The sequence below is a fragment of the Pithys albifrons genome, chromosome 7 (assembly GCF_047495875.1).
Source record: "Pithys albifrons albifrons isolate INPA30051 chromosome 7, PitAlb_v1, whole genome shotgun sequence".
Classification (NCBI taxonomy): domain Eukaryota; kingdom Metazoa; phylum Chordata; class Aves; order Passeriformes; family Thamnophilidae; genus Pithys; species Pithys albifrons.
The window spans coordinates 20,983,473-21,008,402 of record NC_092464.1 but is presented as its reverse complement, the minus strand read 5'-3'; the positions used below and the strand labels follow the sequence as shown (position 1 = coordinate 21,008,402).

The window sequence follows — 24,930 nt, the reverse complement described above, 5'->3', positions numbered from 1 at the left end:
TTTTAGAGTCTTTTGTTATCAATTAAATACAATCTTGCATCTAAACATTATCACCAGCAATGCAAAACCCCCAATAACTGTCACATACTTGTATTAATAAATGTTATTTCAGGAGCTGTTGAGGGGAAAGTTCTTTTCTAGCTATTGTGTGGTCTCATATCAGAGGTTAGAAAACCTTCCAACCTGTGTGCTATCCGTGTCATTAGGCAGTGCTGGGTTCATAAGGCTCTAATTTTCTGGAGACACTTATATAGCTACAAGTTCTCCCTAGCTTAAGTGTGGTCTCATATCAAAGGTTAGAAAACCTTCCAACCTGTGTGCTATCCGTGTCATTAGGCAGTGTTGGGAAACATAGGGCTCTAATTTTCTGGAGGCGCTTTTGTTAATAAGTTTTCTTTGGCTTAAGTGTGGTCCTCATAGGACAGTCAAAAATCTTTCCTACCTGTGTTCTGTCCAGAGTTGTCAGGCAGTGCTGGGTTCATAAAGCTTTGATTATCCCGAGGACGCTTATAGCTAATAACTTTATATTAATACAAGTGGGGCTAGAAGTTTTTGCATTTCTGTCTCTCCTCCCTTTCACATGACACTTCTGTGCACAGGTAGGGGGGAAAGGAAAGCATTTAATGCAGCCTTTTGATCAGTGCAGGCTTAAAGTTTAGTCTCCTTTCTGTGCAATCTAACAATTTTCACAAAACTTATAGGACTGGCTTATTTCTGAGACCACTATTCTGCAATCAAATGTGGCAGAAAGAGTGAATTATGCAACAAGCAAATAAAGAAATGTTTTGATGGATACTCCTAAATTACATTTCCTTATCTCCAGTAGAAAAATAATTGTAGAAGTGAAGTCACAAGGAGATAACTGACATATTAATAGGTTGAAAGTAAATTGCTCTTTTAGCTGCTGACATAAAACCAGTGTTACATAAAAATAATGTGGTTTTTATTCTGTGAAGGAAGCCCTGAGCCTGAGTCTGAGAAACTCTGTGCAGTACTAAATCCCAGACGAGATGCTAAATGGGAAAACCAGCCATGTGAGCTGAAACTTGGCTATATCTGTAAAAAGGGAAACTCCACAATGGATCCTTTCATTCTTTCATCAGGTATGTCAAACAAATAAAAAAACCTTTTGATAAAGACAGAATTCGTATCAATAAAATTAAATTTAATGGCTATTTAAAATAACAACAACAACAACAACAAAAAGCAAGGATTGTAATTTGTTCTCCTGCTATGAGAAGGGGTGCAGAACAAAACATACTGTCATTTCTTTAGCCAAATATATATATTTAAATACTGAAAATGTTCCTAGAGTGCAGTAACCGCACAAGCATTTTTTACAATTCCAGAGGCACTGGGGTAAGACATACACTATCAGGAAAGTATCGTGGTCTGCATGGACATGAAAATAAAGTTAGAGATGCCTCACCCCTCCTGCAGTGCATTCTAATAAAAACACTGAGATTTATCGCTGAAGGCTTGGCAAATGGCACCAGTGGGATCAAAGCAACTCCTTGGTGGGTTTGTCTGTAACTTAGAAAGATGGCAAAAAAGAGAAATTCAGTCTGAACACTTTTCTGGTACACTTCTCTCTTATTTATTTAATACGACTTACTATGGAAAGTCATGTGTGCAGAGAATTACTTGAGTTGCAGGAATAATGACTTTATGAAATAAGCAAAACATAATTGGGTAGGGTATATTGTGTGAAAACAATATAAATGAAATTTCAGAATTTCCTCTGTCCAACAGTAAATACTTCACACTGGTGAAGCCCAGTGACCTCTGGCTCCAGTGTGAGGAATGAATACAAGTACTGCTTATTTGTAATCATTTTCATTTGAATTATTTAATTAACTGATTAAATGTAATTGCAGTTACTCTAGACATCAGTTTGCACTGTTTAAGAACTTGAAATATCTATTGTTGCAGAACCTGTTAAATGCCCAGAAGGATGGTTGCCCTATGGAGGTCACTGTTTCATGGTTCACAGAGCCCCCAAAGAATGGAGAGAAGCCCTAATTTCATGCAATGAGAGCAATGGCAATCTGGCCAGTATCCACAACCCTGAGGAGCATGGCTTCATACTGTCTCAGCTTGGCTACCGTGAGTGTTTCTACAGGGCAGTGTTTGGTCAAAATGGAGAACTATATTATTAGAAATCTTACTGGGTTTTAAAAAAGTAATCCTTACTTGTTTGTTATGAATATTTTTAGGGAAAGACAAAGATATATAGGTTAGAAGAAGCCCAAACATCAAAAAAAGCAAGAGCAATCATTATGCTCTCTTCATTTTTGTTTTCATTCTCTGCATTTTGATTTTCATTTGTTTTCCACTGCATGAAATTACTTGAAGGAAATAACAGCTCTAGTTACTGCAGCATTTAGACTGATTATCTGCCTCAGACACCTTGTAGCTGTAGATACAGTAATGGAATTTACTGATAAGGCTGAGGATTCTTATTTCCTGCTGGTATCTCATTTTTTAACTTGAAAGAAGAATGTGAATTAGGGTTTAAAATAAACTCATCTGTCTTTTAATATAGATGAATTTGCATTGTGACATTGCAATTTCAGCTCATCTCCACAAAATCTTGCTCCTATAGACTGTTTGAACTTAGGTAATAACACAGATGAATTTCTGTTCTTAGAAGCTGTGGATGAGCTGTGGATAGGCTTGAATGACCTCAAAACGCAAATGTACTTTGAGTGGAGTGACAAGACTCCCGTGACATATACCAAATGGATGCCTGGAGAACCAACCCATGAAGTCAATGATCAAGAAAATTGTGTCACTATGGCAGGAAAGGTAAATTATTCCAGATTTGTGTAGCACTGTACTATTTGAGTTTTGGTTATATTTCTAGGGGAGTTTTTTAATGCAACTTAGCAACGAACCAGAGAGCAGGATCTTAATTCAGACATATGGTTCACCGAAATGAAATTTAAAATGAAATTATATATAGCTATTCTTATCTGATTGAGAGCGCACATTATACACCAAGCAAACTGTAACAGTCTGCCTGTGCCACTTAGAGTAATATAACCTCTTCATTAAGCACAAATACTTGGAATTCATTAAATAGTACAGATCTTCATTCTCCCATTGAAACTATATTCAAAAAGAAATAATAATGTTTCTAAAGGAAACAGGTTCTGCCTCACTGCTTTTCTCCTCTTCCCAAATTGCAACAAGGATGGATACTGGGCAGACAATGCCTGTGACAGAAAGTTAGGTTACATCTGCAGAAGAGGCCCACTACAAATTGTTTCTGAAGCAGCAAAGACTGATCCTGCCTGCCTGAAGGTAAGGAAACATAACCAAGGATCTGGTTAGCAAAAATCCATTGTTTTCACAAGTTCCCCTTGACATTGAAACTCTTGCTTTTTCTTTCTTCCCCAACACATGTGATTCTACAACAAGTTCAGAGTGATAATTTTCACTACAATTCCATCTTTAAAATAAAGTTATTTTTAATTTTTTTTAGAGAATATAAGTCAGGCCTGTCAGAACAGTCAGAACTGCCTATGAAAGGGGCTAAAGCCATTACTGTGGTTTTCTGCATATGTTTGTATTGTTCTACAGCCATCTGTGGTTATTGAAGATGTAGTAGGGACTGGTAACCATTTCTGGACTATGTGACATGATGCAAGATGATGACAAATCTCACTATTGAAACCAAATCAAAACAATCAAATGACTTCTGAATGAATTGGTTTTAAGCAAGTTATTGTATCTCACTGCTTCCCCCCCCCCATCTTTTATGTCTTCTTATTTTCCTATTTACTACTATTCTATATTTAGTAACCTTTCCCACAAGCTCATTATGTTAAATGGAACTAGGCAGCAGCCAAATACTGAACATAGATTTTATTTACCTTTTTTGGATGCAGTAAGCAATCTGTGAGCTGGCATAAAAGGGAAAAGTGACTTTAATTCAGATGTAATTTTGAGGGTTTTGCTTTTCGTGATATTTATGTTACGTCTTCGGTTCGATGCTTTAGTTGAGGTGGCAAATTAAAGCAATTAATAAAGCTAGTTACTATTCCTTTAGCCCAGAAAAGCAGGAAACCTGAGTCAGCATCTCTACTACAACACAGATTACTCTTTTCAGTTCTGAGAAAGGAAATATTTTATTCACCTGAATCTGAATGCACTCTCCATTCTGTGTCCCTCTGACATTTTTAACAGTAAAAATGTATACATTATTAATTGTCAAAAACCATGAGACTCATATGTATTAAATCTCTTCTTTCAGCACTGAATGTTTGCTGAGTTTAATTTCCACTAGTTCACTGGAATCCAAATGAATACATTATTACATTAGGTTACATTAAAAATTTGTTGAGTGTTCCCTAAAGTTCAAGTACTATAATATATGCTTTTTTTTACTGGAAGTATATTTCATGTGTTCTTGACAGGGCTGGGAAAGACATGGTTTTTACTGCTACCTAGTTGGACACACCTCCATAACATTTTCAGAAGCAAAGAAAACCTGTGAAAGGAGCAGTGGTTATTTAACAAGTATAGGAGACAGGTATGAAAAGATTGTATAAAAAACTGTATATCTGATGCAACGATACTGGAATTTTATAAAACAGTTGAGAACTTTTTGGAAAAAAAAGAAAATACCACAGATTACACTTTTTCTGAAGAAAAAATAACAGTAAACACAGTATGACTTTTCTAACTAAAAATAATTTACACATTGATCTTTAACAGTACTTTGAAAGAACAGACAACAGCAACTTCTGCTCCATAGGGAGCAGTTTTTCAGTATAGCACAGCTTCACCTGCTATTGAAGTCAGTGCATCTGGAACCCAGTTAAACAACATATTTCTACATGAAAGGAAGCCTATTGAAGATTCCCCTCCTTATAGTCTTGTGAAGTTTGGGGTGCTGAGGAATGGCAAACTAAGGGAAAGCTAGGCGTAATCCCATCTGAATCCTGTCATTTCAGATATGAGCAAGCCTACCTGACCAGCCTCACCAGTCTGAGGTCTGAGAAGTATTTTTGGATTGGTCTCTCAGACATGGAAGAGCGAGGGAGTTTCAAGTGGGTGACTGGTGAAGGTGTTCTGTACACAAACTGGAATGCAGCAATGCCTGGTACTCTGCCTTTGGAGTAAATCTATGCTACTGAGGAACTTTCTGTGCTCACATTCTAAACTGTTTTCAAACTTTGATAAACCACATCCATGATAACCCATACGAACATTCTGCCTTTGAAACTGGAGTGTCTTTGATACAAGTACTTGGTACTAGTGAGGCTGCAGTTTGAATCCTGTGTTCAGTTTTGGGCCCCTCACTACAAGAAAAACTTTGTGATGCAGGAACATTTCCAGAGAAGGACAATGAAACCAGTGAAATGTCTGGAGCACAAGTCTGATGAGGAGCAGCTGAGGGAGCTGGGGTAGTTTAGCCTGGAGAAAAGGAGGTTGAGGGGAGACCTTATTGCTCTCTGCAACTACCTGAAAGGAGGTTGTAGCAAGATGGGGGTCAGTCTCTTCCAAATAGCAAGAAATAGGGAAAGATGAAATGGCCTCAAGTCTTGCCAAGAAAAGCTTTATATTGGATATAAGGAAAGATTTTTTCACTGCAAGGGTGGTCAGGCCTTGGGACAGGTTCCCCAGGGAGGTGGTTGAGTCACCGTCCCTGGAGGTATTTACAAGATGTATAGGTGTGGCACTGAGGGACATGGTTGAGTGGTGAGCCTGGCCGTACTGGCTTAATGGTTCAACTCAATGATCTTAAAGATCTTTTCCAACCTAAATTATTCTATGATTTTCTATGATGCCATGAAAATATTTCTTTTGTGATTCCTTGTTGTTTACAAGAGCAAAATCAAATTGAGCAGGAGTGAAATCTCTTTTAGCTTTGGTGGTGGGCTGCCAAATCCTTGGTGTGAGTGGCATAGGAAAGAGGCAGGCAAGGGGTTGTTCATACACTCAAAGGGGAGGGAAGATGATGGTCTTGGCTTGCTGGTTCCCTCTTTGTACAAAGCTTCTTCTCTGAGTGGACACTACACTATATTTGATATAGACTTTTGTTAATTAATCACTTGAGCTGTAAAAATGTCAAGGGAACCACTCGAAAACACTTTTCAACTTTCTTTTATATCTCACAAAGGGAATGAAGCTGGTTGTGTTACCCTAAGGACTGGAAATGCAGCTGGACTATGGGATGTTCAGAACTGTGAAGTAAAGGCAAAATTTCTCTGCAAAAAATTAGCTGAAAAAGTCACTGTTCCTCTTGTTCCCAAAACCATTCCAGATTCCAAATGTCCCTTGGGTTGGGATACAAGCAATAGCACTAATTCATGCTTCAGAGTAAGTACTGTTTTTGCAATAATCCTAGTCATGAAACAGAGGAAGAGGACCAAATACATAGAGAATCTAAACCTCACAGAATGGCAACTTAAAGCACAAATGTAGTAAGCTTTTACACAACTGTTCAAATATCACTGCAGTTTTCACTCTATCAGTGATATCCAAGGTTATCCAATTAGCATACTTTTTAATCCATATTATACATGATAATTGTAATGGAATGTTTTCCTATCTTGCTTACACAAGGCAGCTGGAAGATTTATGCTTAACACATGGTAAACACAGTGTTCTAACTACATCTACAGGATTTTGTGAGAGAAGAAAACCAAAAGAAAACATGGTTTGAAGCCCGAGATTTCTGCAGAGAAATAGGAGGAGACTTGGCTGCCATTAGAAGTGAAAAAGAGCAAACAGTGATAGAAAACTTAATAAAGTAAGCAAACAAACTAATAATCAATAATTTGTTGCAAAAACACATTATATAGTAATAAATTATAATAGTCTTGTGTTGCTCCTGAGATAATTAGTTAGAAAGTCTATCTGGTTTTCATTATAATGGTATGAAAATTGTGACAGAAAATGTCACAGATGAGTAATGTTTTCAAAGAAATTTCTGGAGTTCCTGAAGTTTGTCATAATCTGCAAACATTTTAAAGTCAGGGAAAAAAAACTCCAGTAACAAAAGTTATTGAATGCTTCTCTTTTGGACCCTTTTGTAAGTTTGTGTACTGAATGATTTTGAAACTAAATTGTGTCTTCCAGCAGCCCTGTCCTGAACATTTTATTTCTCAAAAAACACTACAGTCACAACATCAGTGACAGAAAACAATGTGCTGTGTTTTCAATACAACCATTTGCAAAGTAGGAAACTTAAAGTTGTGAACTTCACTTACTTGCCAACAGGAGTTGGCTAACCAACATTACTTTTTATTTTTAAAATTTCTGTTGTATTTGAAATCTTCTATAAGTGTCGAGTTACCATCCAATGTAACTTGTAAAATCGAGAATGTTAACCATATATATCCTCTTCTTCCACTGTACGTTTTTTTGACACTCTAGAAAAAAATCCCAATCATCTCGGCCTTTCTGGATAGGTTTGCAGTGTCTGGATCCTGATGGAGGGCTTTCCTGGAGTGATGGATCCCCAGTGAGTGTTTCACCTTACCAGTTTCTTTCTATTCTGACTTTTTTGCTGCTGGAGCTGGTTCCATGACTGGTGTGTATGAAAGTTGTATAAGAATTTCAAAAAATGTCTACCTTGCAACTGGATAACTCTAAATCCTTCATCCCAGATTGGAAAAAAAATAAACAAAGCCCATAACTCCTGAGGTTATACCATCACAGCAGTGGTAACACAGCAGACTACATTCAGCTAGAGATGATTCTCCATGTCACAAATATAGGAGAAAGGACTATCCTGACTTTTATTAATCTCTGGTGATATATCCCCATGTCCCTTTACCCTGCTTTTTATTTATAATCTCATTCGGTTCCAGTTTTCATGGGAATGTCGAAGTCTGTTAAATGCTGCATAAACTCAGAGCCTTTTTTTTTCTTGCATAGTGTCTGCAATTGCTTTAATAGTCCACTATGGCTGCACAGCCAGAAGAGGAAAGAAAGGAATATTTGAAACTTTGGCTCTACTTCTCATTCCTTACAGAGTCCAACTTCTTTTCCTGCATGATAAGAATAAAAGCTAAAGGTGTGTGTCCTCTGTAGGTGAATTATAAAGCAAATAACTATTTTTACGATACTGCATTTGAAGATTGTGGAGCAATCAGTGAAGACCCATCATGGATTATGGAGCACTGCGAATACAGTCATAACTGGATTTGTGAAATAAAGAAAGGTAGGTTACTTTTTATTCTAAATTCATTTTAGGAAGAAATTTAAGCTGAATCAAAACAGGAAGTTCTGCTAGTTACATACTGGTAAAATACAGAAAAATAGATCAAGATATATTTCAGAGTACAACATTTCATCTGTTAATGATAATTTTTTTATTAAAAAAATTCCATCATACACATTATTGAAATTATACATCTTTGTATAATTATGTAAACAGAAGAAATAAGATGAAAGCAGAGTTTACCATGTTAAATCTACTGCTCTCTACAAAAGAAGATTTTTGTCTGACTAACATGAAACTACAGTTTCCTTGAACTTTTACAGAATTTCCAGGTTGTGGGAGTAAGGGGGCAAAAAGGGAGAAAAAAAAGATGACAATCTGAAAAAAAAAGAAAAATATTTTAAATTTCCATATCCTTTGTGAAGTGAAACTTCATTCCTATGCTCAGATGTCACAATAACACATTAGTCACCTACTCTAATTTAAACAAGACTACAGCACCACAGAATCTTTTTGTGAGATGACATGTGAAGACACTGCTGTAACAACAGGCTTACTGTAATAAAAAGAAGGCAATGAAAGTTTAAAAATTCATATACTTTAAGACAATAGGCAGGTTCACATCTTCTCATATTAGTAGCGAAATCTTCTCTGTTTATACTTCTGTTCTACATCTTCATTCCCCCCTCCCCCCATTTCATTACAGGGACAACCTTGAAACCAGAACCTCTGCACCCTTCTGCCAGTAAGCTTTGTTTATTTTCACTTAGCTAAAGGGTGGTATCATGTAATACCACCAGTTTTGCACAAGAACTGTGAAGAATACAGACATTCCTCTTCTGTTTGCAGCATATGAAATCACAGACGATGGCTGGATTATAAAAGGAGACAAACAATACTTTTTCAGTCCAGAAAAGAGTTATATGGAGAAAGCCAGAACATTCTGCAAAAACAATCATGGAGATCTTGCTACTGTTGGAAATAACAGTGAAAGAAAATTTTTGTGGAAATATGTAAGAGAAAATTTGTCTATATTATATACTATAAGGCCTATATACCCTCTGAATATACCCTCTGCTTGTGAAGTACGGAGGAATGTGCTTGTTGCATATTACTAAATTTTATTAGTATTAGATTTAAATATTTCATAAAAAATACTTATTCTGTTAAATGGATATTCACTTTCCGAAAAAACCATACAAAAGAATTTACAATTTACTAGGGTTGGTATATTCTTCTATGTTCCAATGTGAATGGAGTCCTGCCCATCACCAGATATATATGGAGCAATGAACAGGTAGATTAAGTGTATACTCCGAAAACTCCTTTTGACAGGGTGGTTACCTCTGATCTGATCATCATCTTCTAGAACACATTATTACATGTAGTTGTGAGGCAACTGCCAGTCTAGCTTTGATGATCATATAACTCTCCAAAACAATTTTTCAAAGAAAGGTTAACATGGTCCAGGTTAGACCTGTGAACTAGACCTTTGTGAACTAGTTTTCCCACACCATGGCTAAAGCATTGTAGGGGCACGCTAATAGCTTAATAGGCTGGATTCTGCTTCAAACCTCTGCCATAATCCCGTTTGGTTTCCTAATACCAAAGTAGCCACACAAACTCCTTTCTATTTCACAGCTTGCTTTTAATATGTGAGAACAGATGTGAAAGGGGGAGAGGACAGATAGCTTGAGACAGAAGAATTACACAGCTGCTTAAGAACAGGAAAGTACCAAAACCTTTTGTTCTCTAGTCTTCTATGACATTTTAAATTGAGAACAGAACTCTGAAAGCTTTGGTCATACCAGTAGTGCAGCCAAAACTGGAAAGCATCAATAAAAATAGTAAAGCAAAGCTATGTGCTGTGTGGTATCTCAGGTGACTATGTGTGATAATTTAAACAATGTGTATTCATCTCTTTTCTTCCACAACATAAAATTTATACTTTTCCTATTAGATGACTAATAAATACTAGAAAGCACTGACTAAAGTATATATTTTTGTGTTTAGATCTTAAAAAATGGCAAACAGAATTCATATCTCATAGGATTAATTCAGAATGCTTATCAACAGTTCAGGTAGGTAAATCATACATCAAAATTCATAACAGATGGTTGCGGAAGTATTGTACTTTCAAAGCTCTTCTAAAGGAACCACTGCAATGGAGTGAAAGGCAGATTCAGGGAATTATATTGCATACTGAAATATGTGCTCTCCCTCAGTTCAACTACATTGTGCAAACACTGTTTTAAATGGAATTTTTATAGGTAATAGATATGTTATGAATACATAGTTAGTATCTTTCAAAAATAAAGGTATTTGGGTCTTTGACTTGACATGCAGGGATTTAATTATCTAAGGTATTTTAATCCTAATGGAATCTCCATTTACATATTCAACTGTAATTTTGTAAAAATATATTTAGCGTGTTAAGGTAGATTTTTCTCAATTTTTCCACGGATACTGTCTGAGCAACCTTTACTGTTTTTCAGTTGGATGGATGGAAGCCCAGTGCACTATGCAGCTTGGGCACAGGGTGAGCCCAATTTTGCACAAGCTCAAGAAAATTGTGTGGTCTTAAATAAAAAGAATGGTGAGTTATACAACCCTGGGTTTTTAAAGTAATTTTATAGGTGATGCTCCTCCTCTATTTGTTATATATGTCTCATCGATTTTCACCCATTCTTTCCCAGCAACTTGGAGAAATATGCATAATAAAGTATACTCATTATACTCCATTGATTTCAGGCTTGTGGAATGATGTCAGCTGTGGTTTTCCTAATGGCTATATCTGTGAGAGGCACAGAAATTTTATAAATGGAACACTTCCTTCAGAAGTACCTTCACCTCCTGGAGGATGTGCTGCAGACTGGCTTTTATTTAATAATCAGGTATGGCTACTTTCATCTAAGCACAATGATATTAATCCTTGGGAAGGGACTAAAAGATATACAAGAGGCCTTTTGTCTCTCAGATATCTTTTAAAGATCACATTAAAAAATTAACCAGTTGCTAAATTACTGCAAAATGGTGGATTTAAAGACTTTTGTTTTCCTGAGAAATGTTTATCTGAGATACCTGTTATATTGTATATATGTACAAAAGAATAGAACTGAATTCACCTGAAAGCACCAGCTATAGCAAAAAATCAGTCATTTGAGATGGAACAAACCAGATGTAAGACAAAAATTTACCGAACAGGCTTCATTGTAATGCTTGCCTCTTCCCCAAAGGGACAAACTTGATGGGCTTATTATGCCAGAGTTCTATTTCCTAATATATACAGTATCATTACGAAGGCACACATGGATACTCACACCAGGTGAGTTTATGCCAGTACACATTTTTTGCTCTTTTATTCCAGTCATCAAAGTCGTTATTTTCCACAAAGCTTGCAAGATATTTCTCTGACTGTGCTACTGGCATGCCACAGAGCATATGGTGAGCTGTAAACATGGAGAGGGCACATGAGGCACACTCATAATAACCAAAACCTTTTGAGGTGAATACATATTGGTAATGTGATGACTACACACTTTTTAAGAAATGAGTCCTATACTTCCATTAGTGAAAGACCTGTAAAATGAAAAATGCTCAACACACATATGAAAGCACTCTAACATTTTTTAAGTCTAGGTCAAAAAGGTTTTTCAGAAAGTTCAGGCTATTTCCAGATCTGGCCTGGGCTTTTCCTATAGAGTCAGCACTTCTTTGCCTTTTCCTTGTGATGGGGTAAGGCTTCTCAAAATCTCTTAGGTAGTATATTAGATTCTCATTAGACTCCTACTGTAGTTTGTAAATAGCTATTTGAGTTTTCTTGTGACTTTCTCAGTCCCTCACAGAAAGGCAGATAGCAAATTTAAAACTCGGAATGGTTTTCACTTGGCTCCAGAGCTGAGTCCCTGTTAAGTTTGAAAAATTATCATGTGGGTCTGAGTTAGGCTAATTTCTACTTAAACTAGTGTAATTAAAACATAAATTACCTTTGGTGTCACTCTAACAGTCTATACCTTTTTTTCCCTAGTGTTACAAATTTTTTGGCTCTTCCTATGAATACTGGATTAGTGCAAGAAGAACTTGTATTAACCTTGGAGGAGACCTGGCGAGCATACATAATGAACAAGTACAAGGTACAGTGCAACAGCCCTTTAGTAGATAGCCTTTACTCTGCATACAGTGGACATTTCCTGCAAAGAAAGAAAAAATCAGTGTGTAAATATATGTATTTTATAATATATCTACTCACCATTGGTTGCATGGCCATGGCATGAGAACTTTCTAGAATTGGAACAATATGTTTAGGGCATGCTAAGGGTTGCTTCTTTTTTTTCCATGCAAACTCAAAACTGCCTTACATTATTTATAGATATCAATTAGCATAAAATAAAAAATCCATATCTGTCATTTGTAGCTTTAGACACAGAGTAATAAACAGAAGCCATGGTCTGTTTCTGCCAGAAATAGAAAGGGCTATACTACTATACCTTTGCCTAAATTCTGCAACTTAATTCAGTAGAATGTCAGGGAAAGGCACATTTTCAGCTTGCCTGTGGTCCCCAGCTTCCATTTACCACTGTATACAGCTACACATTTCCATCAGTCAAGTGGCTCATCCTGAGTGTTGAAATAAGTGAACTCATTAGATATCATGGTAGTCAGACAGGTTTTTAGTACCTTTCCTCTTGCCAATCTTTTTTCATAGTTTCAAATATGCTCACTCTGATACTTTTCATGAGGAAATGCTTGGCATACCCTTGAAATAATTACTCAGGTAAATTTCTGATCACATGCTAATTAAAATGTTTCTACAGCACTTTAAAGAACAAAATATTTAAGTATTTTTTATGAGTTAATGCTTTGTCTGATGACACAACACACTAATTTTCTCTTCTGTTGGCTTTTTTTCCTAGCTTTTCTCACTTACCATTTGAAGGATGTTTCAAATGATCCTTGGATTGGCTTGAATGATTTACTCAGTGAATTCAACTTTGTCTGGGCTGATGGGAGTGCTGTCTCATATACAAACTGGGCTCCAGATTCCCCCAAACTTGTAGAACCCTATTTGTTTGACAGTCTACATCCAGAAGATGGTCACAATCTGCAGCAGGTAAATATTACTTACTGTTTACCATCAAGTTTAAATCTGAGGAGTAATACCACTTCAAGTAAACACTTCACTTCACTACAGACATTGCCCCAGCCTTCTCCCCAAGTTGTTCATCTGTCTTTTCACTGGGACTAGTGATAAAAAGATTCAATGTTTGAGTATTCTAGCTATCTCAGAGCATAAAATGGCATTGAATGGACAGATTGAATAAAGATTGGATATACTGAACAAAGTTTTCTTTTTCATAGTACTCTGTTGTTCATTTTTCTGAGAATATAATTGCAACATTATAATTTTAGAAGTTAACACACAGAATTATTTTCATGTCTAGGAAGGAAGGAGGAGAGAATGCAAGGGGAGAGACCTCAACATTTTTTAACTTCTTCCATGTTTAAAATTCTAATTGAATTGCTAAGGGCCAATAGATGTCAACTACTTTCTAAACCAATCAAACCTTCTCCACTGAAATCAAACCTTGCAATTCTGCAAATAAAATAGCATTCTACATAATCATACCCATTTAGACTGACTTGCACACCCACATTGCCTTTCTTCCATTTATTTTTTTATCTTACTTTCAAAACTTGCCCTTCACACTATGCCATTCCACTCACTGTCCATCCTCCCTTCAGTTTGGTAGCAACACCTTCAAAGAACTCAGAAATCATACCTCTAGACAACCAGCTTAATCTGCACCTGAGTCAATTCATGTTGCTCTTGCTCATGCAGCCATTGGTCAAGGCATGCAGGAAGACATAAAGGGCACTGCTCTATAAGTAGCTCCACTGTAGCTCCAGTAACAGTCCTAGGAAATGGCAAGTAGGAAAAACAAATGTGCAAAGGTACATCCTACTTCTTTCCTTCACCTTCAAGATGCTAACAGCTCTCTCCTTTAGAGGATCCTTTGCAATGGGCTGAAAATCTCAGCATGGCAGATTAGTAGGTGCAGTTTGTAATAAACGACTTTCCAGCTTCTGAAGCACTCAGCACCTGGTGTAGCACTCAACACCAGTGTAGCTGAAAGAGAAATTCTAAGAACTAGAGCTGATGATAGCTCTGCCAAGGACTGTAATTTAAGTGACTTTGTCAAGAATAACCATTATTTAAAGTTGGGTTTGCAAGTGAAATACAAAGCATGACCTCCATTTCCTTTTATTCGAAATCTTATTGATGGTCACTCATTAGCTGGGACAGAAAGTGTGACAGAAAGTTCTCAAAAATAATGGTAGCTTTCAAGTATGCCTCCTTGAAAAGGACCAAATGAAAAAGCAGGCTGAGCTGAAAATAACAAAGATTTGTAAGAGTGTACAAAGAGGAAGCTGGCCACCCCAAAGGAGACCAGAAAGGACAGTAAAGGACAAAAGAAAGGTGTTTCTAGAGTTGTAACACATACACTACAACATCAGAATTCAAATTAAGAGAGTGAAACTACTCAAGGAATTACGGTACTTTGCTTTATAACTTCTTGTATCAATGTAGGCATAATCTTTCTCTTTCTCCAACAGTTTGATTGTGTTTCTCTGAAGAGAGGTCCTACTGATGAGCTAGGAAAATGGAAAAATGAGGAGTGTTATAAGTCAAGAGCGTATATCTGCCAGAAGAATAGTGGTGAGTTCTGTGTTGCTAATCTTGAAATTTATAACACAAGGATTAAAATCACTTTTCTTGTTTAACATGCTTTATTTCAGTTTGGTTTTGTTCTCTTTTGGTTTTGTTCATTTTGTTTTGTTTTTTAGGTAAAGGATCGGTAAACCTAAGGGCCCGTCCTGCTTCCCAATGTTTCTTAGCAATGTTTTGGAGAAGGGAGTGATAAAAAACATAGCATGATTTTATTTTTAAAAGTGCAATTGAACAGATAAAACAGATAACAGATTTTAATTACATATGTTTATAATGATCTATATAGTATCAAAACTAGTAAGTTTTACACTTCTCCAAATAAACCTGATATTCGCAAAGCTGCTAAACTGCAGAGAGTATTCTGAAAACAGGCAGGTCAGGTGTATTATTTTTGACTGACTGAGTGAATCTACCTCTAAAATATAAGATACTGTGCATTTATTGATTCAAAATTAGCAGAGGCTGAAAGTGCACTTTAATCCAGAAAGTTCACTGCTGTTTTGAGGTTATCTTTTACTTATGAACAGCTTAGAATAAGATGTTCTATTCCATTAGCAATTTTATACTAGGTTTGTAAATAGTGAAGATATTATTCAGTTGCTCAATTCAAATATGTGGCCTCCAGATTTAGCTGCTGTTGGTGTGGTCTTTCTCCCTTCTTCCTACAGATCCCGAACTCTTTCAGTCATCAGCAACAGTACTGGAATTTGCTTCTGACCATTCTGGTGGCATTAGCTATTCTGTCACCCCCTTTAAAATGAATTGGGAGGAGGCACACAAAACCTGCAATAACAATGCCTCAGAACTTGCGAGCATTTTAGACCCTTATAGCCAAGCACTGTTGTTTTTACTTGCACAGGAATATGGAGAGCCTCTGTGGATTGGTCTTAACAGCAACATGGTAAGAACACACACATTGCATATAGGCAGTCAAGCTGAGATGAGACCAGACCTTACTTTATGCTTTAATCTTGTTACTCATAGGAATTTCTGCCAGTGTAGTGCTGAAAACAGTGTGTTAAATCAGTATAGTACCCATTAGCACTGGAAATCTTCAAATAAGACTTGTACAGTGGAGATTTTAATTAACTAAGAACTCTTATAGGCTTTAGCACAAGGAAATACTCCTGCAAACCAGTATATAACAATGCTATTTCTTGTTTGGAGTCCTTTAAAGTATCCCAAACATAAATTATAAAATCTCCTACGTTTTGAGTTTATTGTAACGTAAAAGATATTCCAGGAACAACATGCATCCTGCCCTCCTGCATGTGTTTATGTACCTCAGTGATCAGTGCCAAGGTATCACCAGGTCACACACGTGAATCCTGAGAAGGAATGGGGTTTTTTGTGTCTGTTTATGCTCACATGTTTTACTGGAGTGTTCTCATTCATGGTAGCAATAGCAAAATGAAGTTGTGAACTGAAACAAGGAAGAAATTAGTTAAAGCAATCTGGAGGCTATATTGACCAATGGTCAATATACATACTGGCCAATGACCACGTTTCTTAATTTGAAAATGCAGTTGGTGTAATTGCTCCCAGTGGGAGTTAGAATATTACAGAAAAAAAAGTATCTTCTGCTTGTGAGTGTAATTGCTCCCATGAAGAAGTTACAATATTATGGAAAAATAATCCTTTCTGTTTGTGGGATATCTTAATCAGTTGTATGACAGGACAAGGTAAACATTTGGATGGTAGGTGTGTTTTGACATGCTACACTCTTCATTGTGAATCAGTCATGGTAACTACAACAGTGTTGCTTAAGAACACTCCCACCCACACTCTCATTTTCCATGCAGACATTTAGGTGGTCATATCAACATGGTGTCTTATCTGACTCCTAGTTTTATACCTTCCCTCATGTCTCCTTTCTTTTTTCCCTTCCATTTCCCAATACTTGAAAAATGCCTTGAATTCATGTTAGATACTTTTTGGAGGGCACTCAGCTCTGTGGATGGCAGACACTACAATTTATGCAGTTAGTATTTACAAGCTAAAGGAGAGCAGCATATGATTTCATACATATGAGTTACATGAGAGTTCTCTTGAGGATCCTGTGTAGTAGCTATGTCACTATAAACAACCTTGAAATTACCATATAGATTTTGCTTCCAGACCAATGGCAAGTATCAGTGGATTGACAGATGGAGATTAGTTTACAGCAAGTGGTCCAGTGGAGAACCAAAAGAGACATTAGCATGTGTCTATCTAGATACTGATGGCACCTGGAAGACAGCTTCTTGCAAGGAAAAATACTTTTCCGTCTGTAAAATATCAGATGGTAAGTAACTCCATACAAATGTTTTGACCAGAGGTTGTACAGATTTATCAACTGTGCTGAATATAATGAGCCACTGGAAAAATACTTCCTATATACTCTAATGTGCAGGAAGAGAGGAATAGCTAACTAGCTCTAAGATAAACATTAATTCCTCTCAGAAATATATTGATTCATAGTAATTACCAAAAGCATAAAACACAAAGGACTGAATATTCATTGGTTTCTTAGCTATTCATTCTAATAGGAAAAGTAATTCACTTACTATGATATCTGTTTTATTAGGCATTATACATCATTCTGTATCCAGTTCAAGGAACCAAAGTTTGAAAAGGTTCTCAGCCATCTAGAGTTCTCAGATGACCAGGAAACAAGTATTAGAAGAAAAGGCTGGTATTGGACAAAAGACCAAGAAACAAAAGACTGAGAGAAACAATAGTATTTTAGAATTGTCTAAATATTAGAAATGAGTCTTATGGAATGGAATTTAGTTCTTCCCTATGTCTGATATGAGTTGGAAAGAGGTAACAGACTTAAATACAGCAAGAAAAACCTTCTAATTTTATCAGTATAGAAGTCTTTAGTCAATACTCTGTACAGACCAAGGAATCTCCATCACTGCATCTTGCTAAGAACAGACAGGACTAACATCTGTTAAAAATAGGTATCAACTTCATGTCACCTGTGAGCAAAAGGATGAAGTAAATAATCCCTTGAGAAGCATTGCAACTACAAACATCTATAATTTAAATGGAAATAAGTATAAATATGATTTCACAATTTAGCTATAGTCTTGATTTTGTCAACATTATGGAAGATTTTGAATCATTAGAAAATTTAAAATTACATGCCAGATTTCATTCTAAGACATTTTAATTTGACAGAATCCTCAGATGTGATACCTAATGTCTCTTTCCACTTTGTTATTCTGGAAATCTCATTTGAGAGCTGAATGTTCCTTAATAGGGAAAGAAATAGACTGTACAAGACACACAGGAAGAAAATGTAATTTGTAAGAACATTTAATTTTCATTCCATCTGCATTGACCTATCCAGAAAAAATCTTCCTACACATCAATCACTATGGAACATATTCAGAATTCAGTTTAATAAAGAATCCTTCAAGCCATGCTTAGTTATTTCAACACCTGCATACATAATCACAATTTCTGCTATATAGTTTTTATCCTGCCAAAAAATGAGACTGAAGTGTCAGAAGACATTTAAAAAATAGCAGTTTTCACTAATTAGGAAGATGCTATGCCAGAAAAGCAATTGCATATTTTATCGACTAGATTAATTTTAAAAATCACCATTAGATGGAACCTATACTTCTTATAGACTACTGTATCTTTCTAATCCCCTTGATAAATAAATAGGAAGCAAAATACTGTGTCAGACACAAAATCAGAGCTCTGTTCAAGCTTTTCTTAGAACACATTTCATTTCTTCTATGATTACAAACCTAGCATAGTCTGTTTAGTTTTGTCTTACTGGTATACTGGGAAAAATAAATTTTATAAAATAGCTGGACTCCAACCACCTGATCTCTTATCAGTAATGGCTCCTACTGAGCCCCCACAACTTCCTGGAAAATGCCCTGAATCAAGGCAACACAAATCTTGGATACCTTTCCATGGCCACTGCTATTACTTTGAGGCCTCCAAGAAAAGAAGCTGGTCCCAAGCTCATCAGGAATGTGCCCGGCTAGGTGAGTGTTTTTTCTTAGAAAGAGTGAAGATGTAATTAAACATGCAAAATAATGGATAACATTGCTAAGTAAATCTCAAATTACTTTAAAACTTCACATTTAATGCTTTTTTGGTCGCTTTTCTGAGCATGCTTTTCCACAATAAAAGTAAACTTTGTCAGAGATGGCAGAATTTTGTATCTCAAATATCAGGTGAAATATGAATGCCTCAAAAATATTAAACTCCAAGTTTTATGGTAATCTATAATTGGGTATGGAGATGAACACTTTTACAGACTCACTAAGGCACTGACTGCAGGGGTGGCTTCCTCTTCCCCAAACAAGAGGAAATCCACTGCAGTGTAAACTAGGAGACACAAAGTCATAGGATAGTTGCCTTTGTTAGTTCCAAGGCATACTTTATTAATTGGATCTCACTGGCTGACAACAAATGAGGTGGAGGAGTCATTTAACTGTCATGAACCAGTAAAACACACACAGGTGAGTAAGAATAGGAAATTTTCTATACGCTAGCACTGTATGTCTGAGCCATAGTATTTTAATTGTAAGAGAATGCAAGGAATTCTAGAAGCACTTCCTCACGTGTCTGAAAATGCTGACCTATGAACACGTAAACAGAAAAAGTAGCTTTGCAAAGACATTTTACTCTACAGCTGTACAACAACAGAATTCCTGAAGTTTTCTGTAGAAAGATAAATTATAGGATGACTACAAAATAAACATTACATTAATAACCAGGATAAAAAGTCACAATGGGACACTGCACCGGCTTCTGAATTCCTACACTTTTGCCTGCCTGTTATCCAGTGGCCAGGCCAGAAAAATAGTCATTTCCTGATGACCCCAGCACAGCTTTGTGTATTTGCAATGCCAGCGTGTATGGCAATTATGAATCAACTTCTGGACATCTTCTGGACTATAACCTTCAGCTGCTGACACATCCTACCTAACCTTGCAGATGCCATGATCAGGTACTTGCAAAACTGCTACCCAGCCACTGATGGGTGACAGAGCTGTAGTGGCACCATGCATGGTGCTGACCACATCACATGTACCTCTTTCAGCCTATTTGCACCACAATTTGGAGTGTGGTCAGAGCTATCCAAAAAGTACCGCAGGAGAGCAATTTTTCTTCTCTAAAATACCAAAAACTAAAAAAAATCCAGAAAATTTCAGAAAACCCATATCTTTGTACTGATTTGCATCCATACAGCACAGAGACATGCTCAAAACACAATACAGAGGTTTAATAACTGCAACAAGACTAGTGAATATTATATGAAAGAATTGGTGTGTTTTATATATTTTTGCATATTTTTAATGTGTTTACTGACTTGAGCTGTAGGAAAATAAGACATTGTGATGTGTTCCTTAATATTTTTTCAGGTGCTGATTTGGTATCGGTAGAAGACTATACTGAAGCAAACTTTCTGGCAAACACCATTAAGGTACTCCACGGAAAATCACCAAACTTTTGGATGGGGCTAAAGAAAAATGACGGAGGTAATATCTTTAATATTGAATCGTAAATTATAATATCATACAAAACTATATGTTATATTAAAGTCAACTTTGTGCACTTGAAAGTACATATATATAAAAATTATGCAATATGCCAACATATGCTTAGAAATGTAACTGAAACATTTAACTGCCTAATCATGTTATAAATTATTGTTTTCTCCATCACAACTTATTCTATTTGTCTAAACCCCTCTATTTTAAACATATATGCTCATTTTAAATATTAGGACAGTGGGTATGGACAGACAAATCTGCAACGGATTTTGTCAACTGGCAAATGGGAGAACCTTCAAACAAAAGGCTTAAAGACTGTGGAGAACTATGTGCATTGTCTGGCTACTGGAACACCAATGTCTGTTCTTTCAAAAAAGGATATGTCTGTGAAAAACCAAAAAGTAAGTAATATTTCTTATATTAAGGTTCATATCTGATAATGTATTTTCATTGTATAACAAAACCCACAAAATATTGCAGGTTTGTGAGCAAAACACATGGACTGTAACAGATGGATGTGGCTGCTTAAATACTGCAACTCCCAGGTGGCTTCTGAGTGCCTCCTCAGAGGGCTGCATCTCCCATAAGTCCTGTCAAATTACCACACAGCCATCATAAATACTTCAGACCACTATGTTTCCGCAAACTAAGCTCAAAAGCGGCATTTTGTTTCATTTCAGCTGAATACATTCTCGAAAAAAAATCTTGTTCTGATAAGTGCAATGAAAACTGTCTTGCAGAAATGCTGAAATTTGTGGTTCCTTTCCTTACTGACCTCAGATCTGATGGTTTGCAGGAATATCATAACACACATTCTTGCGGCACTCTATGTATGATAGAATCATGTTTAATAAAATGCTGGTAGGATTCTGGAAAAATATCATCTGTAAGAAAATTTCAATTACCAATTGAGATTACATGAAAGTGGTCCAGAAGACGGACATTTTGTTAGGCTAAACTTCATATTTCTGTTCACCTTTCCATTACCTGCCAAGTTCAGGAAGTGCAATTACCATAGCAACCACATTAACATAGAATGGTTGTTTCTGACAGATAGGGCTACAACACTGGAAGATTCTTTTCAGCTCTAATAAAGTGCTTATGATGCATCTCTAACACTTAAGACTTTCGTTCAGGAAATACTTTAAAATTATTAAGGATCTCATGGGTAGTTTCTAAGAAATGAATACATCTGAAAATACTTTTCAAAATAACAGAAATGTGGCTCTAATTTCATATCTTTTTGGGTATCTCAACTGAGGTCAGATGCTCTTGGAATGAAAAAGCCAGTCATCCTACCAGAGTAACTGTCACCAGTACACAGATTTAGGGGGAATTGTCAGAAACATTGGGACTTAGGAAGTTAGAAATGCCTCTTTTCTTTTTCTAAAGCATTCAGAATAAACATTTTCATTTCTTTTCAAAAGCTCCTGAAAGCACAGAAATGTCCACAGAAAATACAGGTAAGAATGCTTCATTTTAAGTAGAATTATGAGATGCTCAAATACAGCAAGAATATAACTACATAGTTTCTAATTATCAGTTTTGAGAGTATTTAAAAATAAAAAGTCCATAAGCTATAGCTGTATCTCAGTATAGTAAATAGGGGTTATCCTGAAGTAAATACTGATTTACATTTATATTTTTAGTATTGACTTTTCTTTTTATATTTATATTTTTAATATTGGGTTTTGATCAAGTTTAATTACATTTTGTTTGGGTTTGTTAGTAGAAAACCCAAAACCACATGTTGAAGTGAAAATCTACAGGCACATTGCCTTTTTCTGCTTTCAGGTTAAAGAATTCCCTATTACTGCTAGATACTGAAATGTTTTAAGATTAAAGCTGTTGATTCCATTGTATCTCCTTACAGAAGGGAAAATGGAGAAACTACTTTCTGCCAGCATCATTTGGCTGTTTGTTGTTCTAGCCCTTTCTATAGTTGGGGCAGGAAGTATAATTTATATCTGCTTGAGGAGGAAAAGACAAAACCTGCCATATATTTCAACCAGAATGAGTGGATCAGAAGCAACTGTGGATATTCAAGAAAAAGACGCGCATACCAGCATGTAGACTGATCAAATGCCCTCATGTCCAAATAACAAAAACCAGGCTATGATTCAGTGAAATCTTACTCCAGCTTTGCGTTCTCCTATCCAGACAATAGTCTCCTCTCTTCTCAAATACAAAGTTCAGGGAGTCATATAAATATAAGCATATATATACATCTTCAACAATTCCCTGCCAAGTGTTTCAGAGTTGTTTGGTTTTGGGAGTGTATATCTATTTTTCACATAAATGGGCATGGCTGAAAAGTTGGCTCCAGAAGTGTTACAGGAAAACTTGGACAGATACCTAATATGTAAAAATTACTTTATTTAGCTCAGTGTAGAAATTCTCCTTCTAGTACAAAGGGCAAATCATTACTCATATCTTCAAATTATTCTTCCCTGTGTATTACTTTGGTGGTACCTAGACTATGATGGGAAACACTGCTCATTTCAGGTTTTCAGCTTCACAGTTTACGATACTATCTTATCATTCATGTAAAACCTGTTACAATGCCTGCATCTCTGTATTAGTTTCTTACAAAAAAAGAGACAAAATGTTGTAAAAAAAATTAACAAGGCTCATTCATTTTTACCTCTAGTCTGAGTTTTTTTGAATACTTATGCCATTTCCTACAGCCTTGCACTATTCTATTTTTCTGCAAATACCTATATTTTTCTGCAGTACAAATTAATAATAAAGATAATAGAACAGTGCACTATCATTCCACAGAGTTTTTTTTTCAGTAGGCAGAGGTGCCTCTTTTTCAATCTAAGTATGTATAATAAATGGCTACCTTATACTGAATTACAGAACTCTCCAGTTTAGAGATATAAAATCACTGATGTACTTTTTGAAAACAAATTCTTCCATTTTTGCTGTGATTTCATTTGATAATGTGCTGCCTAGACCTCTCCCAGCTTTTCTTACATTGTACACAGTAGCAGTGTTTGGTTTAGCGGGCAGTTTATAATTTTGGATATTTTAAGATATGCATCATCCTTCCTGAGGCATGAAAACACCTTTCTCCAAGTCACAGGAGGGCACATGGCACTAAAAGGCCTCAGTGAAGAAGCATATGAAGGAGCAGAACTAGAGCAGAGAAGCTGCTACCAAATATGCATAAATTTCACTAAATTCAGAATATGGATTCTTTTGTCCTTCTGTGAGAATTGCCAGAATTTCTTACCCACTCCCTAATGCTTATGTTCTCTAACAAAAAAAAACCATGATGCCACACGAAAGATCTCTTTAAAGAGAAGAAAATATCTGCAATAAGTGTAATAATGTAGGAGAACACTAAAACAGACCCACATGGAGGATGGCACTGGGAAGCAGCCCAAACCATACCAACAGCATATATGAACGACTTTGGTTGTGGGAACTTGAAAGTTATGCATTTTACTGTACAGTTCTTGGTTTAAAGAGTTTTATTGTTATCCCCCTGCGCAGTTCTCACCCCTCACGTTTACTTCCCATGTAGCTGTGTGCCAGTCTGTCGCCATCTCTCCTTCCCTGCACGTGGCAGCCATGTGGCTTGTCTGGACAGTGCTATGTTCGTCCTGCCAACCTAGCCAGGCTCTATCCTAACCCCACTGGTTATCTCATCTGTCTGTCCCCAATCCCTTGGTTCCTATTGGGTTTGATCCTTCCATTTTCCCTATTGGTTAGCCAAGTACCCAAGTTACTCCCTTCCCCCTGAGCCCTTACCCTATCCTGTCTAAGTTCCAGCACCTTCCCCTCAGAATCCTATAAAAGCCTCGTGATTGTTCAATAAAATCTTTTTGCTTCAAGTGTCTCTGAGTGAGCAGACCTCTCTCTCACTCCCCGGCTCAGAGGGACCTGCAAGGACCGCCTCCTATCCCTCAACACTCTGTAGAATAAGTTTCTGTTTTTCATGATATCTGTGTCTATGACTTCTCAACTTAAGAACACTCTTGAATTTTTCTCTATTATTTATATTTCTTCTAGATATCCAGAAAGCAATAAATTGCTCCTAAGTAAAAATGTTATTGATAGCTATGAAAACCAGAAGTATCTCCTTCCTTCAGAAGTACTTCAGTTGTTTTATCAAGTGTTATCTTAAAACATGGCTCACCCCTGTGAACATGTTTCCTCCTGAGCGTTTAATTTTTTCCCCCTGCCCTTCTTTGCTGAATGGACACACATTACACCTTTGGCTAAGTTGGTAAAGAAGGTTCACCCATCAGAGATACGTAAAGATGTCTGAAGTTTGTGTGGCTTTTTACTTTCTGGTATGTCTGTATGACATTACTTAACCAAGTAATGTCATACATATATAAGGTCTTTTAACCAAGATCTTGTTAAAAACAAAACATAACAAAACAACAACACAATTCAAAACAAAACAAAACACCACCAAACCCCTCAACTTCAAAACTCCTATCTACAGGTTATTTAATACAGAGTTAAAAATTAAGTAAACCAAAAGGAAATTTTAC

The 24,930-nt window shown here is 36.4% G+C and overlaps 1 protein-coding gene across 4 annotated transcripts in view; it reads left to right on the top strand.

Moving 5' to 3' along the window:
- The window catches only part of LOC139674093 (macrophage mannose receptor 1-like), a 33,343-nt gene extending 9,122 nt beyond the window's left edge, over positions 1–24,221 (top strand). Inside the window, exons 6-30 of one of the 4 annotated variants that reach the window (XM_071560236.1) lie at positions 957–1,103; positions 1,933–2,106; positions 2,651–2,808; positions 3,196–3,306; positions 4,422–4,537; positions 4,962–5,110; positions 6,131–6,330; positions 6,636–6,763; positions 7,390–7,477; positions 8,050–8,179; positions 8,886–8,924; positions 9,029–9,192; positions 10,193–10,260; positions 10,675–10,775; positions 10,931–11,073; positions 12,207–12,312; positions 13,093–13,289; positions 14,795–14,897; positions 15,578–15,810; positions 17,028–17,193; positions 18,749–18,901; positions 20,288–20,404; positions 20,653–20,820; positions 21,847–21,882; positions 22,293–24,221. In XM_071560236.1, the coding sequence (XP_071416337.1) occupies positions 957–1,103; positions 1,933–2,106; positions 2,651–2,808; positions 3,196–3,306; positions 4,422–4,537; positions 4,962–5,110; positions 6,131–6,330; positions 6,636–6,763; positions 7,390–7,477; positions 8,050–8,179; positions 8,886–8,924; positions 9,029–9,192; positions 10,193–10,260; positions 10,675–10,775; positions 10,931–11,073; positions 12,207–12,312; positions 13,093–13,289; positions 14,795–14,897; positions 15,578–15,810; positions 17,028–17,193; positions 18,749–18,901; positions 20,288–20,404; positions 20,653–20,820; positions 21,847–21,882; positions 22,293–22,492 (3,395 nt within the window). In that variant the 3' untranslated portion in view covers positions 22,493–24,221. Of the gene's footprint in view, positions 1–956; positions 1,104–1,932; positions 2,107–2,650; positions 2,809–3,195; positions 3,307–4,421; positions 4,538–4,961; positions 5,111–6,130; positions 6,331–6,635; positions 6,764–7,389; positions 7,478–8,049; positions 8,180–8,885; positions 8,925–9,028; positions 9,193–10,192; positions 10,261–10,674; positions 10,776–10,930; positions 11,074–12,206; positions 12,313–13,092; positions 13,290–14,794; positions 14,898–15,577; positions 15,811–17,027; positions 17,194–17,475; positions 18,598–18,748; positions 18,902–20,287; positions 20,405–20,652; positions 20,821–21,846; positions 21,883–22,213 lie in introns of those variants that run through there. The other 3 variants (XM_071560239.1, XM_071560238.1, XM_071560240.1) reach the window with 3 other exon arrangements.
- Positions 24,222–24,930: the final 709 nt, after the last annotated feature.